Here is a 17,083-nt window from a genome sequence, read left to right as displayed (position 1 = left end):
AGCATATATAAAAATTGTCGTTGTCTTTACATAATTTCTGATTGTTAATGTGTGTTCTAGTACTATTCAAATTGAACTTGTCTCATTGCCTAAAGATTACTACAGATTTTAACTAATGTATGGATAATTTGAGTTTTGATCTGGTTAATTTTGTGTTTCCTGCTTGTCAAAATGTTATTTTTGGTGTTGCCTATTTATTCCAAGCGCTAATTGCTACCTTTATTAAGCCCTCTTGTTATTTTGTTCTGCTTCCTACTAGTACTATTTGGTTTGTTGAAACATGGAAGTTAAGCTCTTGGAAATGAATTACTCCCTCCGTTTCAATTTCTACTTGACACGGAGTTTAAGAAAGTAAAGAAGACTTTTGAATCTTGTGGTGTTGCTGTCATCGGCATTTGATTGTGGTTTGATGTGTTTCTCGTGTTGGGTTTGTCGTTCTGAGCTGAAATTTTTTAGATTGCAGATTTGGGTTTCTCTTTGCAGTTTTTTTATCAAGATTTCTTTTGTTTTAATTTTTCCAGCTACGAAGCAACTTACAATTTCGCAACTGTTAGTCAAAGATCCTTTGGATTTATGTTCTCTCAGAGTTCATGTAATGCACATAGTTGAATACTTTTTGTTTCTGAACTACTCCCTCCGGTTCAAAATAAGTTTCCACTCAGCCTTTAGCACATTCTTTAAGAAAATACTAACTCCTTGAATAAAATTGGTATTTTGATTAAACTATCCTCAATTAAATACTACCTAATTAATATAGTTTCTTGATCACATAAAAACTCACTTATCTAAATAGGGGTAAATTTGGAAGAAATAATTAATTCCTTCTTGATTATGTAAATGGACACTTTTACTCTTCTGATCTCTCCTGATAAAAATAAAAAAAAATAAAAAAAGAAGAAGAAGAAGAAGAAGATTATGTAAGTGGACACTTATTCTGAACCAAAATAAAAAGGCTAAGTGGACACTTATTCTGAACTGGAGGGAGTATTAGCTAATGATGCCCCAGCTGAGAATGGAGGTCTTCAGTTATTCAGACCCTAGATACACGATAGCCATCTAGACCTTCTACTTAGTATTTATCTCCTTGATCATAAACTAATTTTGCTCGACTGTGTTTTCAGGGTCAAAGAATTAACTGTTTTTGCGAGCCATAGATAAAAACAGTCTTGAGTGAAGACTTGAATGGAGCTTGACCTCGATTCATTTTTAGAAACACATACCGACGACGATGATGATGATCACTTACTGCATCATCGCACTGTTGATGAAATTCTTCTAAACCACACTTCTTCTTCTTCGCCTTCTCCACCTTCTTCTCCATCAGCTTCACATGGACGCAATTATCTAGATCGTCGTAATCGCTCGGTAGACTCGTCTTTTCAATCCCTAAGACTTCCGTTAGAGTTGCACCCGACGGAGCCAAGAGCTGAGTCAAGTAGTAGCAAACAATCAAGTGAGTTTTCTTCACCACCGGCTAGCCAGAATGTGTTGCCACCATTTTTCAGTGGGGTCATCAGATCAAATTCAAAACCCGGAGATGCCTTGGCTGCGGCTGTCGCTGCATCACGCTCCATTCCTGCACCTCGTGCAGCAGCCATCAAATCCAGAAAAGCAAGCTCTGGAGTGCTGCAAAGGGCTTTGGAAAGTGATGAATCGGCTCCCATAGCTCCTCCAGCTCGTATTGATACTGACGCTTCTGACAAAAATCTTGATACTTTTGGGCACTCAGGGTCTTTACACGAGATTGGTTCTGAGACTATTGGCTTGGGAGGTAACAGAAAGGATCAGTTTCAAGCTGCTCAAGTTCAACTAAGTGATACAGATAATGGCAGTAGGGAGGTTTCTACAGTGGATGCAGGTCAGGACCATATGAATGTCGTTGATGCAGATGATGTTTCTGTGGTGGATGATTTTTCAAATAAAAGTAACTTGAAGGATGCTCTAAGTTATACTGGAACTCAAGTGGAATCTCCTAGTAGAACTGAAAAAGACTCTATTTTTCATGATAGCTCTGGGTTGGATGAGATTGAAGATAGACAAGTTCAATCTTTATTTGGAGGTGAAGATAATGTTGTAAGTGCGGATAGCAGCGAAGAACCTGCTACAAAGGAGATACTCTCTTCTCCAGTTTATGAAACTCTTTCTGACGAAGATCCAACTAAAAAGGATGGTGCAGAACATGAGCATGAGAATGTAATTCCACAATCTAAAGAAGGAGAGGTCAGTTCCAATGGAGATGAAACCGATTCTTTAAACAATACTGCAAGTATCATTGAGGAGTTAGTTCTACAGCAGGAAAGTATAACGGATAGTACAAAGCCTCAGAAAAATTACCAGTGTGCCTTGCAGCCCCTAGAATTGGCTGAGGAAGCTGAAAAAAAGCAGGCCTTCGCGGCTATGCACTTAGAAGTGGGTGCTTCTGCTCAACCAATGAGACTTGATGGTGTTCATAGGAGTTCTAATGTCTTGGGCTACTTTGATGTAGATGACAACAATACCATCACCCAAACCCTGTTATCTCAAGCTTTCAGGCGTGAACATGGATCTTCGCAGGTCCTGGCTGTTCACCTCAAATACATTGCGGTAGGAATGTCCAAAGGATCAATTCTTGTGATGCCAAGCAGATACTCTCCACTTCATGCTGATAACATGGACGCTAAGGTTTTTGTGCTAATTAGCTTTGTGCACCAGTACCTTATTACAGTGATTGACCACATTGTGAATTAGATTTCAACAAAAAGTATTGTTCTATTCCAAGAAATATTATTCATTCTCTCCTCTTTGAACTTATATGATCGTAATTTAACAAATATCTTCGTGTATAGTCACTGTCGAAAAGGAAATTGCTAATTGCAGAATCTCTATATCTGTATTGTGTATATTTTTTTGTTACTTGCATTAAAGCTTTTAGATTCGACTGAATTATTAAATATTTTACTTTCTGATGGCAGAAATGTGTATATGTTTCAGATGTTGACATTTGGATTACCGGGAGATAGATCTCATGTCCCTGTAACTTCCTTGAGCTTTAATCAGCAAGGGGATTTGCTCTTTGCAGGATATGGTGATGGGCACTATACTGTATGGGATGTGCAAAGGGCCTCTGTGCTCAAAGTTGTCACTGAACATAAAGCTCCAGTTGTGCACCTTTTGTATTTAGGGCAAGACTCTCAAGTTACTCGCCAGTTCACTGTGCTCAGCGGTGATACTAAAGGTGTAGTTAACTTAGACAGGTTTACAGTGTATCCCTTGTTCAATAGAATCTCCCTTTCGAAGTCACAGGTAAAAATATCCTTTTCATGCTTCTCTGTTGACATGAATATACATGCATCTCTAGGTTGAATAATATACGTTTACATTTAAACAGGAGTTGCTAAATGAAAGCAACAGCACTACATTATGTGCTGTATCCCTACTATCTGGTGAAAGTTATGGAGGTGCTATGGCGGCTTCTCCAGAGGGAGGCAGCCCTTCTTTGATTGAGGAAGGTGTGGTCGTACTTGGCACACACCAATCTGCTCTAGTGGTATGAAGTTTTTAAAAGATTCATTGCCTTGGAAGGATTTCACAATCTCCCCGAACCCAAACTCTTTGTAAATGATCAGTTTAACCTTCATTCCTGCTTGTTGGTTAAGACATCTGTTTCATTGTCTTTTGCAGGCAAAACTTTACCCCACATTTAAAGTTTATGCTAAAATCCCACGTCCTGATGGTGTTAGGGAGGGTTCAATGCCATATGCTGCTTGGAAATGTATGGAATCGCATATTTCTTCAGTTTTGGTATGTATGATTTTGCCTGTGGATACATTGCATTCGGGCTTGCTAAGATTGTTTTTGTTGCAGCAGAAAGTATGTCCATTGAAACATCAGAAAAAGTTTCACTACTTGCAATTGCTTGGGATCGAAGAGTTCAGGTTGCTAAGCTGGTGAAATCAGAGCTAAAAGTTTGTTGGAGATGGACTACGGATAGCTCAGCAGTTGGGCTGGCATGGTTGGATGAACAGGTACATAAATTTCTTGGTATTTTATCAGGAACTTCGTTTTCTCATCATTAATCTGCAACATGTGGAATACTTGCATTTAGTTTTGGACAAAAGTACAAAGATTACAGAGGTCTTTTACTTGTCCAGATTTTGGTAATTCTCACGGCAACTGGACAGCTTTGTTTGTTTTCGAAAGATGGGAATTTGATCCACCAGAGAAGTTTTGCTATGGATGGATCTTGTGGAGTGGATCTCATGTCATACCATGCCTACTTCAGCAATGTCTTTGGAAATCCTGAGAAAGCTCATCACAATTGTTTAGGTGTCAGGGGGGCAACTTTGTACATTCTTCGGCCATCCCAGCTTGTTGTTTCACGCCTTCTTTCCTGGAAAGAACGAATAGAAGTTTTACATAAAGCAGGTGACTGGATGAGTGCACTGAATATGGCAATGTCTCTTTATGATGGTCAAGCACATGCAGTTATTGACCTTCCAAGGAATTTGGATGATGTGCAGAAGACTCTTACGCCATATCTTGTACAGTTACTGTTGTCATATGTAGATGAGGTATTCTCCTACATAGCAGTGACATCTGGCAACCAACACGGGCAGTCAGGCCAATTAAATGAATCAAAGTATGACACTGACTTTGTGAGTCCTGATATTAAGGAGCAGTATACTCTGGTTGGTGGTGTTTCTGTTGAATTCTGTCTTCATATCAAGAGACTTGATGTTCTCTTTGATGAAATTTTTCCAAAGTATGTTGCTGTGGATCACAAGGGTATGTTGCAATGTGTTTATACTTCAACTTCCTGCACTATGTCCCATGTCAACTAGTTGAAGCTTGTTTCTATGTTTGATGCCTCCTTGATGAAAAAGAAAATTGCTTATACAAACTTAGTGAGTGCCTCCAAGTACCAGAGTGAATTAACGAGGTTAACGATTTATGAGGAATTGAAGATAATAGGGTGAACATATTATCAAGCAGAGTCTTAATCAAATGGACAAAACATAGTCTGAATGAAAAATTATTTCAGTTCTTATTTCACTGACCTCTGGAACTCAACTTTGTGCAGTAACTGACTTATCCGATATGTTAGAAAACCTTCAGTATCCATTTTTTTTGCCGTATAACAAAGTCCAGAAACTTGTTATATGTAGATAAGAACAATAGTAAAACTGATGTCTAATGGAGCCCCTAAGGGAATGGCCTAGTAGTCGCTGGATTGACAACCTTGAAAATTCAAATTCCGACAGAGGCGACACTAAAGTAAATTCTTCTCATCTTTCTAAGACTTAACAGGCAAAGTTACTGGTTCCCGTGCTGGTAGGAGGTAGCAGATACCGAGTAGATTAATTGAGTCGTGTTCAAGCTAGCCTGGAAACCTTTGATATCAAAAAAGGGAACAGAATAGAAACATCTAGCAGACCGTTAGCTGATCTTTTAAATTCATTTGTGTTCCTACTGTGGAACTTTGGGCTTTTCGGCTCTCATTTACTCCAGTTTTCAACAAGTTATATTGCTTTGAAATTAAAGGCCAAATTATATGTTTCCATGTACAGATACATTCTTGGAGCTTCTGGAGCCATATATATTGAAAGACATGCTAGGATCTTTACCACCTGAGGTATATATGTGGTTTTGGTTGGTGACAAGCTTTTGAATTGGGGGTGTTTACGCCTCACATTACTTTACTGTGTCACTATTGGGCACTTGCTTTGTGATTCAATTATAAAAGCTTATGATATGTCTGCTGATCTACTGTCGTCTGTTATTGCTGAAGATAATGCAAGCACTAGTGGAGCACTATAGCACTAAAGGTTGGTTACAGCGTGTTGAACAGTGCGTTCTCCACATGGACATGTTGTCCCTGGATTTCAATCAGGTATTGCTGCACGTTTTATGTGTCGAAATTTATGGTTACCTTTTTATGACTGCACATGAAGGTTTTCGTTAGTAAGACAGGAGTGCAAAGGACAGTTGTCCTCAAACAGGAGAAAAATGGCATGGAAAGAGTTGCATGAATGAAATAAAGCTACTTCTATAGGCTTGATTTGAATTTTTCTTTCTCTCTTCCCAGTGAAGTTGTCGGACTTAGCTGTTAATTTTTAATCTATTTTGTAGGTTGTTCGCCTATGCAGGGAGCATAGGTTGCATGGTGCATTGATCTACTTGTTTAACAAAGGTCTTGATGATTTTAGGACTCCTTTGGAAGAGCTCTTTTTAATTTTGCGGGATAGCAAAAGAGAAAGTGCTATTGCTCTTGGGTAAATTGATATACGTGTATAATTGTATATATAAATTATTTAATGAACATGACTCATAACTTGTACAAGTTTGATACCCCCATATAATGTAAATTTTCTGCCTAAAGTTGGTGATCCAATTCCTAAAGTGTCAAGCTTCGTCTTTTGACATTTTTGTACTGCACATTTGTGTTTCAATTAAATAAACATCACTTTCCTTGTGGAAACAGGTATAAGATGCTTGTTTACCTCAAGTACTGCTTCGAAGGTTTTGCTTTTCCTCCAGGTTGGTCTGCAATATGCTATTTATAACTTACATACGAGTAAATTTAGGATGGTTTTCCGCATTTGATAACTTTCTTTTCTATGCATGCTTGAACGGTAAACTGTCATTAATTAGTCTGTCTTTCATAAGCTTGAGAACAGAAGCAAAAGGGATATATTTTGGCTTTCACTTTGCTCATACTTTATCCTTGCGACTTTTTTATTCTCTACCGTGGTGGTTGATTCTTGTAATATCAGTTAAATTTGAAAGGTTTGACGGATCAAATGAGGAACAATCCAGATTAAAGGAAATATAGAATTGTCAATTATTTTAAGCACATGTAGTGTTACAGCATTCAGCTTCATGTGCCTGAAGGCACTTGAGAGAATTTGACATTTCCCTTGTTTGTGTTAGCATCAGAGTCTCAGGGAGACAATTGCTTTGGTCGTATGGTTACACTGGTTTCTTTTGTTTGAAGAAGATGAAATACTTCCAAGGAAAAGTTTTTAGATAGATAGTGTAGTTCAAGGAGAAGTTGAAGGACAGGAACAAGAGACGTTGGAGATGTGGAAGATGGGATAAAAAAGGTGCTAGAGGATCTCGAGAAAGTTAGCAGATCAGAGTAATATTCCCTCACAAATACGGTTATTCCTCAAAATCGTTCGGTAGTTTTGCGATCCCCATACATATTTTTCCCACATTAATATCTATCGTGACATGTTGCATTGCCTATATCCTGTTCTTTTTCCGGATTTAGTCTTTGAAGACCGACACGGTAGATATCCTAATCATATATGCACCTCGGTATCTTGTCCAGTAGAGAAACAACACGGACTGGGATGGGGGGGTTATGGTGAAGAACTACTGAAGGAAATGAACTGATTTTAAAAAAATATTTTTAGCTATTCTGCAATTCTGCTTCTTGTGTGGACCTTACTGTGGTATTTTCTCACACTATCTTTTACTTAGTTGTGCTTTTTTGCCTCAAGCAATTGATGATGAACTGTATTTCAGGGCGTGGAAGTCTCCCTCCCACACGTGTGCCGTCTCTTAAAAGAGAGCTTGTGCAGATTTTGTTGGAGGAAGCGAATTCTCCAAATTCTTCGACAGCAATGTGCTTAGATTACAGTGGACCGCACCCAAACCTGCTCTCTCTGTTAGAACTCGACACAGAGGCCACCTTAAATGTTTTGCAATATGCATTTGTAGAAGGCGAAAATGAAAGTTACAGTCCTGCATGGAATCCAGCCAATTCAAAGACGGAAACAACTGAAGTAGACATTTCAACTATTGAAGGCGGAAACTTAGTTCAGAAAGTAGTAGATGTCCTTGCGGTCATTCTTAATCTGAGTTATTTCCAAACTGGTGGTTCTTTTAACAATAAAGATGAAGGATGTACTGACATTTGGCCGACAAGGAAAGATACCGAGTACATATTAGATTTTATGTCCTTTTTTATTGCCTTTGAAAAAGCTAAGGTTTCAAAAGATACCCTTCATCAAATTTTTCAATACCTGACACTGGGTAACGAATCTGACCCCAATGTTTCTGGGCGGATAGTTGAAACCTTCAATAGAAAACAGAAGCAATTGACTGCACTTTTAGAAGTATTGCCAGAGGAAGACTGGGATGCACATTACTTACTGAATTTATGTGAGAGAGCTCAGCAGCATCAGGTACTTTTCCTAACTGTTTCTGATCCTTTCTCTTCTGTCAAGTATCAAAGAATTCAATTATTTAAGAGGCCATGCTAATTATTCTAGGTCTGCGGCTTAATTCATGCCATCACGCATCAGTATCTTTCTGCTTTGGACAGTTATATGAAAGCTGTTGATGAGCCTATTCTTGCTTTCGTATTTGTTGATGACATGTTGCGGCAACTGAGAGGCAAAGAATCTGATACTTTCAGATCAGCAGTCATTTCTCGAATCCCAGATCTACTTAAGTTGAACAGGTTACAACACAATTCCACAAAGTTTGTCATTCATATCCAAGCTGGATTTTCATGAAATAAAGTTCATTCTATGCCAGCACCAAGCTGTTTAACCAATATTCTAGAATCACAGAGTGCTGAAAAATCTTTGCTAATTTTGGGATTCTGCAGGGAAGGAACTTTTTTTCTGATTGTCAATCATTTTGGAGAGGAGAGCGATTACATTTTGTCTCAGTTGCGGTCTAATCCAGAAAGTCTTTTCCTTTATCTGAAGACACTCATTGAAGTTCACTCAACGGGCACCCTAAACTTCTCATCTTTAAGAAAAGATAATGCTTCGGACTTCCCCTGTGGAAGAAAGAAGAAACATATGTCCTCTGAGGTCTACCTGGAAACCTTGTCTGACTTACCTAAGCTCCTGCAGAATTATCCAATTCACATAACAGATGAAATGACGGAGCTTTATATTGAGGTGAGTATTGTTCTCAACTGGGTAGTGTCTACGTAGAAGCTTGGTTAGGTGTATTTTTTCCTCCATTGCATGATTTGCTTCCACTTCATGTTTTTTTTTTTTGATAGAGTAAAGTAATTTAATTAAAATTATTATTTTTTAAAATGCTGTTACACTGGGTATGTTGTAAATTAATTTAATCAAAAGTAGCAAGAAGGTACAGATTATGTTCAAGAAATGGACTCACGTTCCTATTCTAGACTTAATGAATCATTTAAGTCCGATATGTTACCAAGTTCGTTCACTATATCCCCTCAATTGTGAAAATACAAGTTCAAAGACATCTGTATTTTACATTGAAGAATTGTTCTTCTTTTTTTTTTTTTTTTTTTCCTTCGGCACATCTGTTGTTTCTTTCTAATCAAGTTACCATATGATGCATAATGGCACGGAGCACCAAATCTATTTCTTTTTTCTTCTGCGTTTTTTTGTTAGATAAAAAAGTTCATTATAGAGTACCAAAGAGGTACTGCAAAAAACAAACAGAAAGTTACAAAATTGCTGTCACTGGCTCACCGGACTGGTTAGTCTTCTGCCAACACACCAGAAAATCTTTCACACTCTGAGCATCACCCACTGCATACCACAAATATTAAGGAGGAGATCCCAAATCTGTGTTGATTGCCTGCAATGTAAGAACAAGTGGCTAGCAGTTTCCTGGGCTTCTTCTCAAAACTGCACCTACTATTTAAGGAGAAGCCTTTTCTGCAAAATGTCATGAGTTAAACATGCATTCAATGCAGCAGCCCAACCAAAAAAAGCAACATTAGAGGGTGCTTTTGTTTTCCACAACATTTTTCAAGGCCAACTTATATCCCACTGCCCTACTTGCTTCTGCAGAAGGATATAACAGCTATTAACAGAAAGTCTGGCATCCTTATTAGCTGTCCAGATCTGGGAGTCCAATTTGTTCACATCAAGCGTTAGAGGTTGCTACAAATATAGCAACTGGCTGACTTCATCCATTTCCCAATTGTTAAAATTCCTCCGGAAATCCATATGCCACCCTGAAGCTTATACAAAACAAGAAATTTGTCTTTAATCTTACATCACCCAGCCAAAAATCTTTCTAGAACCTACTTCATACATTGTTAAAAACGCTCCATGTTAGAGGTCTACCTTTTAATTTATATAGGTGGGAAATACTTTCTAGTTCACTTTCTTTTCCTTAATGTCATTTCAGCTTATTGAGCATGAATTTTCTCCTGATATGCCCTGCATTGTTGGAAATACCTGCTCTTCTCTTCTCTCTCTCTTTTTTTTTTAAAAAAAAAAAAAAAAAATTCAAATCAAGTAATTGGAGTTTCATTGAAAATGAATCAAGAGGATACTGAAAATTACAGCAGAGAGCCAAAGAGAGTCAGATCCTGTTCAGTGCCTTCCTGTATGTGGCCAGAGGAGCGTACAAAGTAAAAAACTGATAAAAATATATTTACAGCGTGGAGCCTACACCAACAAAAAAGGTTTACAAGGCATCTAGCTTTTAGGATATTGTGGGATTTAGTACTCCATCAAATCATCTGCGATTTCTTTCTGCCCATAAGCACCAAGTGCAAGCTGGTACCCTCTGCCATATCTTCTGGATGAACTTACTGACTTTCCACTGCCCCCAACCTCTGTAGGATTCTGTGTCTTGAAAGGGTATTACCCTGTGCATCCCAAAATCTCGCTATTGACAATGAAGTAGGGAGGTGGTATGTTTCTTCAGAGTGCTTAGGCACATATAGCACCTACTGTTGAGTGAGAGGGTCGTTATCAAATTTTCACGTGTTAACAACCAGCAGATAAGGCTTTCCAACTGAAGCAACCAACCTTAGTAGGAATTTTGACCTTCCACACTATCTTCCATGGCCAATCTTCTATGATTCTGCTGCTGCTGAACCTATTGAAGTAGCATGTTGTCACTGTAAACATAACACTGTTACTACAGCTCCACATCAACTTGTCCATCATGAGAGGGTTAACTGTTACTTCTTCTAGCCTTGACAGAAGATTTACTACTTCTTCCAGTTCCGCGTCTTGAATGTTTCTTGTGAAAAATAGGTTTGTTGCCTTCTACTCTACATTGACTTACAGCAGCATGTGGAAATGGAGGTCAGAAGATATAGCTGCTGGAATTCCTCTTTTAGGGTGTTATTTCCAAGTCGCGTATCTTTCCAAAACCTGATGAATTTACCATTAAAAATCTTGAAATGAGTATTTTGGCTAAATTCATCTGACAACTTACTGATGTATTTCCGTAGACCCTCTCTTTGCCTCCAACAGATAGGATCGACTACTTGTCAGCCTGTTTTTTAGAGCTATATTAGTTTTGTTTTCTCAGTCTCTGTTTTATTGATCTAAATAAATTAATCGGGCAATTTTTAGGTCAATCCTCTTCTGTTAGTGACTACAACTACCAGAATATGTATCAGAAAAAACAAAATATAGAGCTTTTTTCTTAAAAGTCCCCTCCAGAAGCCACTTCCATTTAGAGCCTTGTTGTGAATCCTGACTTAGGTCCTGCAGATGCAATTTAGTCTTATACTGCCATCTAATTCCAATGTCTTCCTCATACATTTTTGTGTGTAGCTATTATGTAGGTACGAGCGTAAGTCAGTTCTCAAATTCTTGGAGACTTTCGAAAGCTATAGGGTGGAACGCTGCTTGCATTTATGCCAGGAGTATGGAGTTATAGATGCAGCTGCTTTCTTGTTAGAAAGGGTTGGTGACATCGGAAGTGCCCTTTTACTTGTTATATCTTCACTCAATGAAAAATTCATCCTGCTTGATGCTGCTGTTGAAAGTGAACACTGTGATACGGCTCCTGAGCATTTCAAAGCTATTTTAAGCAAGAACGAGGTTTTTCCCCTCTAATACTCCTCTTTTATGATGAGATTTGTCTTAGTAGGTCTAATCCTTCAACATCTTATTTTATTGCAGGTCACTGACATACTAGATATTTTGCGCACTTGTATTGGACTGTGCCAGAGGAATAGCCCCCGATTGGACCCCGATGAAGCAGAGAGTCTGTGGTTTCAATTGCTTGATACGTAAGCCAATGCCCTTTATTTGCTTATTGTTTACTTACCTTTACTATTTGTGTTCGCCTAGTTTCACAATAGCGAGACGTCAAATGATAGTGGCAACTGCTTCCCTTCAGGTCCACTTGAAAACTTTAGTTCCATATTTCACTTACTTCGACAGGTTTTTTTTTTTTTGATAGGTAACTGAAAGAATTTTATTGAAGTAAATAGGGGGCCAACTTTAAGAAAAAGCTGGATAGAAGTACATCTAAAAGATAAACTTTACAGTGAGTGTAAAGAACTAAGAAACTCAGCCAACGCCTCCGGCTCTAAAACATTTGCCGAGGTTATGTTGCACCAAAAATTAAGCAAAAATATACATTTGTGCTTTAGATTAACTAAATTGTCCTTTTTGTTATCAAAAACTCTAGCATTTCTCTCTCCTTACGACCCATCAAACTACTGCTGGGATAGACTTCCAGATGTACTGTTGGTATCGGATTATATACCTCCTGAAGCCTGAACTATGATCTCTAACTTCATGTGAAATTGTTGACATGTTAATATAGACTGGTGTTATAATCATTAAGAAACTGGAATGGATTTTCTTTGCTTTCCTCCAGTCTAGAAATCAACATCTACTGGTGACAGCAGCCAACATGACTACTGGAGATAGCAGCCAACAGATTTTTCCGAATGAAATGAGAAAAGTGTCTTTAAATATCTTATGAATACTAACATTTTAGGTGTCAATAATCGTTCTGGTCTTAGTTTCCGTAATCAACTGTTGCGTTGCTGTAGGTTAACGAGTTCACAAGATCCTTAATTAGGAATCTCGCTGTATAGCCATTTAAGTAAAATAGAACAAGTTCTTTAACATATCTAACTACTTCATGTTCTGCATATAATAGAAATTCAATCCACTAAAACAACTTGTAGAATTCGAAAGCTTACATTTTTCAAAGTTCCACGTGTTCCCAAAGTTATGTAACTTTCCATCTACAAGTATCATTTCTCATCACAATAAGTATGCTCCTTATATGTTTGTTTGATCTGAAATCTTCTAAAATTATGACACTTGTAACTGGATAACTCTGTTGTTATGAGTAAACTTGACAGTAGAAAATATATCTAATCCATGTTTTGTTATTAAAACAAATACAACTATAAGGATTCCAAATTTTTCGAAAGTCAGAAAATCAAACTCAGTGAAAAATATACATCAAAATAACCAGTTAGAAACTCATCTTTATTTGCATGAGAATGACATTAAATATCAAGCAAGTGTTAGAATTAATGTATTTTTGTGCATAAAATATCTATAATGACATTTAATTTAGAGTGTGATAGTTGGAACAACAACATACCCCGTGTGGTCCCAGAAGTGGGGTCCGGGGAGGGTAAGATGTACCTGAAAAGTAGCTTTCTTTGATTTGAGAGGTAAAAAGAGTTTTTCTTTTTTCAGGCACAAATAAAAACAAGACTTCTAACTATTTTCTGTCCATAATATTCTTTTCTATGTACTCAATGGATTTCAAATCACCGAGGATTGAAATGGATCCTTACATCATCTGCACACCTGCTTATTTATTCCCTCTCTTTATTCCTTGTTCAGTTTTTGTGAGCCTTTGATGGATTCACATGATCATAGTAAAATAAGTAAAGAAGAAGAATGCGTGCAAGACGGTGAGCAGGCTTGCAAAATTCAGTGGAAGGTGCCAAAATCTCATAGAAACGCTCACATTCTCAGGAAATTGCTTTCTGTGTTTATCAAAGAGATTGTTGAAGGAATGATTGGATATGTAAGCCTCCCGAGGATCATCTTAAAGCTTCTTTCAGATAATGAGACACAAGAATTTGGTGATTTCAAACCTACTATACTGGGGATGCTTGGAACATATGATTTTGAGAGGCGGATTTTGGTAGGCTTCCTTTTATGCTTCTTCTTCATCTCTCCTATCTTTTGAGTATGGGGTTCCATTCACTGTATGTAAAATTGTAAATTGCTTGTGAGCATTTACTTAAATAGGTTTTTCCTTGTTTTGTGTCTGAACGTATATCCTTTGGCCTTTACATTTTTCTTTATTTGGTTGTAGAAAGAATTCCCATATCTGGCTAATAAATGTGTTAAACCGTTTACGGTGGAGTTCTCACTAGGAAACCTTCGATTAATTGATGAAAATATGAAGGAAGAAAAAAGAAAAAAGTCCTGTTCTGCATGAGTCGAAGTTACTATTCTTCTTTTCTATTTTTCTCTTTAAACGTAGCATTCTTGTATCAGTGACATTCTTTGGAAGTAACTCTTTCTGTTGCCTGAATCCCAATTTCAAAATATCTCAACTTTTATTTAGGAACCTAAATGTGGAAGTTGATTTTGTAACTTTGTAGTGTTAGTTATTCTTAGGAAAAGCTGGGACTGATCCTTCACCACGTACTTGATTTATCTTGTCTGAGTAGCTGGAGTTGCAGCACAATCATCATTCTTGACTTCTAACCAGAACACAGCTAAGCGTAAAAAAGAAAAATAAATTTAAAAAAAGGTAACTTTCACTGGAATTAGTGCAATGAAATTTTTATCAGCAAAGTAATATCACTGCGTAAAGGCCTTCTATGTTTTCAGGGTTTTCCTTTTTTTAATTTTTGGATTGATAAGTTCTAGTTCTTCATGGCTTGACTCTTTTCTGATAAGGAATTTAGATCTGGACTCTTAAAGTAACTTTACCAATCTCCAACAAGTATTCTCATAGAGACTCTTCTTCCACACACTGTTACAGGATACCGCTAAATCATTGATTGAAGATGATACGTATTCCTCGTTGAGCTTACTGAAGAGAGGAGCTTCTCATGGATATGCACCGCGAAGCCTCCTATGTTGCATTTGTAACTGCCCCCTCACAAAAGATTTCTCAGCTTCTAGCATTCAAATTTTTAGTTGTGGTCATGCAATGCATCTCCAATGCGAACCTCAGGAAAGTGAAGCATCATTCAGGGGCAACTCAGCTGGATGTCCTATTTGTCTGCCAAGAAAGAAGACCGAGAAGTTGAGAAGTAAATCTGTGCTTGTGGAGAATGGATTGGTGAAGTCTATATCAAAATCCCATCAAACAAATGGGATGACTGCTCTATATCCCCACGAAAATGATGGTTTCGACAACTCCTATGGACTTCAGTCCATTTCAAGGGTATGCAAGTTCTCACTTTTAATAATTCTATGCTTGATACTTCCAGGTAGGGGTGTCAATTGGGCGGGTCAAGATGAACTGAGTTAATAAATGGACTGGTTATTGACCCACCCAAAAGGGCTAAATAGCGGGTCATAACCCAACCCACCCAATTCTGACCAAGTTTTAATTTCTTTGTTTGTTCGTTTATAATCTTTTTAGTACCTACTAAAACTATTTTTTTCTTTATTATGTCTATATATCATATCAAATGTAGAAAATGTCTTTTTGAAAATATTTTGACAAGATTTCTCATGAATCAATTTGGGCTACATATCAGCCCAATTTTTTGATGGGCTGAAATGGGCTGAGCTAATAAATGGGCGCGTCATGTTTTCATGGGCTGATTTTGTCACCCCTACTTCCCTGTCCTCACCCCCAAAACCTAGGCTCGACTAATCATATGCGAAATTATTACAGTTTGACCTCCTCCTTAATCTTCAAAAAAGCCATCAGTCGATGCAAATAGAGAATATCCCTCAGTTGAGGCTTGCACCACCTGCTGTGTACCATGAAAAGGTTAAGAAAAGAAATGTTCAGTCAGCTGGAGAAAGCAGCAACAGTCTGGCAAAACCGGAGAAACCAAACAGGAGTAAGCATCTCAGAGATGTAAAACTGAAGGGATCATCACTAAGGTTCCCTTTAAAAACAAATATATTTGGTGAGATTGTCTGTTCTGTTGTACACATGCTTGATTCTTTGACGTGTACCTCATATTTCTAAAGCTTGTTTACATGTCGTGTTTTGTAGGTAAAGAGAAGAGCATTAAGCTGTGACAGCTCTTGGACGGTTAAGGTTAGGCGATATTTTCTAGCTGGAAGCTGTTAATCCAATCATTATTTTCTGGTTATCTTCATTAGCTTGTATATTATAGCAGAAACTGAATTCGCGATAAGGACAAAGTATGGCTAGTATTGAGCCTGAGGTTATAGATTTAGGATGTTTCTACTCTGTACATTTGGTATCTTCCCCCATTTTGTTTATGAGATAAGGGTACAAATGAATTGAAACTGAATCACCAGTTCTCCTTCAATGAGCCTTTAAGATTAACTCATAAGTTAATTATAAAATTTATCTAATGTTAAAAGTAAATGAAGTGGTCGATTAAATTTTGGAAGCAAACGAAAGACAAATGGAGTAAGTAACATCAACTAATATTGCGAAAAAAGATCTAAGATTCTTAATTATATTTGAATTTTAAGTATGTTGGATTGGTCAAAATAAAGTAGCATCACTGAAAGATGATTCAGATACTTAAACGATCTCTAGAAAGAGAGGACACTGGATATTGACATCAAACTACAATTAGTTACCATAGTTGAGTGATAAAATTAAGGTGAGAATGTGTTCTACGGTTAAGTGATGCAATGCATGTATAATCGCGTGTTCTTTAAATTAGTGTATATATCGAGTGCAAATAAGTTTTTTGTTTTTTTTTATCAACCATATAAAACAATCAGGCAGCTTTTACTCCTTTAATATGTTACTGTGCTAATATAGGACGAGTTCATCATTATATTGTTTCATTCTGAGTACTACTTGAAAACTAGAAATTCTGCAAGTAAATTTGGTCAAACTTTCTTTTACTTTTTCTAATAAAATGGTTTGCCTATATATTTAAACATGAACTTTAGAAACAATCTCAAGGTGGCACCTCTATTACATTATGAGATGTCACTCCCCTTCAAAGTGGTTGGCTTCTATGAAAAACTAGTGGGAATCGATTATATAAGTTCTCACTATCCATATCACCCAACATAATCCATTTCATTTCAGTATATAAAATTTATCTTCTCCTCTTTGCCCTGTTCTTTCGTTTGTTTCCCCTCGTTATTGCTTCGTGTATATAAAGAACTACATTACTTACCCGAAAGTCGAACAAAATTCCTAAACTGAATAATTTGCTGACCATAAAAAA

The 17,083-nt window shown here is 37.3% G+C and overlaps 1 protein-coding gene across 1 annotated transcript; it reads left to right on the top strand.

Annotated features, from left to right (window-relative positions):
• The first annotated feature begins 538 nt into the window (after positions 1-538).
• On the top strand, positions 539-15,995 carry LOC132068522 (uncharacterized). Its single transcript, XM_059462139.1, has 20 exons — positions 539-592; positions 1,122-2,661; positions 2,971-3,282; positions 3,368-3,526; positions 3,661-3,751; positions 3,844-4,004; positions 4,131-4,764; positions 5,547-5,611; positions 5,768-5,869; positions 6,109-6,251; positions 6,461-6,516; positions 7,510-8,171; positions 8,259-8,449; positions 8,600-8,900; positions 11,511-11,780; positions 11,862-11,971; positions 13,560-13,866; positions 14,719-15,126; positions 15,586-15,826; positions 15,916-15,995. The coding sequence occupies exons 2-20, from the start codon at positions 1,183-1,185 to the stop codon at positions 15,939-15,941; spliced, it is 5,718 nt and encodes a 1,905-aa protein (XP_059318122.1). The 5' UTR covers positions 539-592; positions 1,122-1,182; the 3' UTR covers positions 15,942-15,995.
• Positions 15,996-17,083: the final 1,088 nt, after the last annotated feature.

This window comes from Lycium ferocissimum, chromosome 8, assembly GCF_029784015.1.
Source record: "Lycium ferocissimum isolate CSIRO_LF1 chromosome 8, AGI_CSIRO_Lferr_CH_V1, whole genome shotgun sequence".
Taxonomy (NCBI): Eukaryota; Viridiplantae; Streptophyta; class Magnoliopsida; order Solanales; family Solanaceae; genus Lycium; species Lycium ferocissimum.
Note: the sequence above shows the minus strand (reverse complement) of the source record. Positions and strands in the feature narration are given on the sequence as shown.

What these genes read in the sequence shown, in the direction of transcription:
- LOC132068522 (XM_059462139.1), top strand. Translation starts at nt 1,183, where the DNA reads ATGGAGCTTGACCTCGATTCATTTTTAGAAACACATACCGACGACGAT. An exon ending in CACACCAATCTGCTCTAGTG is followed by an intron (nt 3,527 to 3,660) that starts GTATGAAGTTTT and finishes TGTCTTTTGCAG; the next exon opens with GCAAAACTTTACCCCACATT. An exon ending in TGACGGAGCTTTATATTGAG is followed by an intron (nt 8,901 to 11,510) that starts GTGAGTATTGTT and finishes TTTTGTGTGTAG; the next exon opens with CTATTATGTAGGTACGAGCG.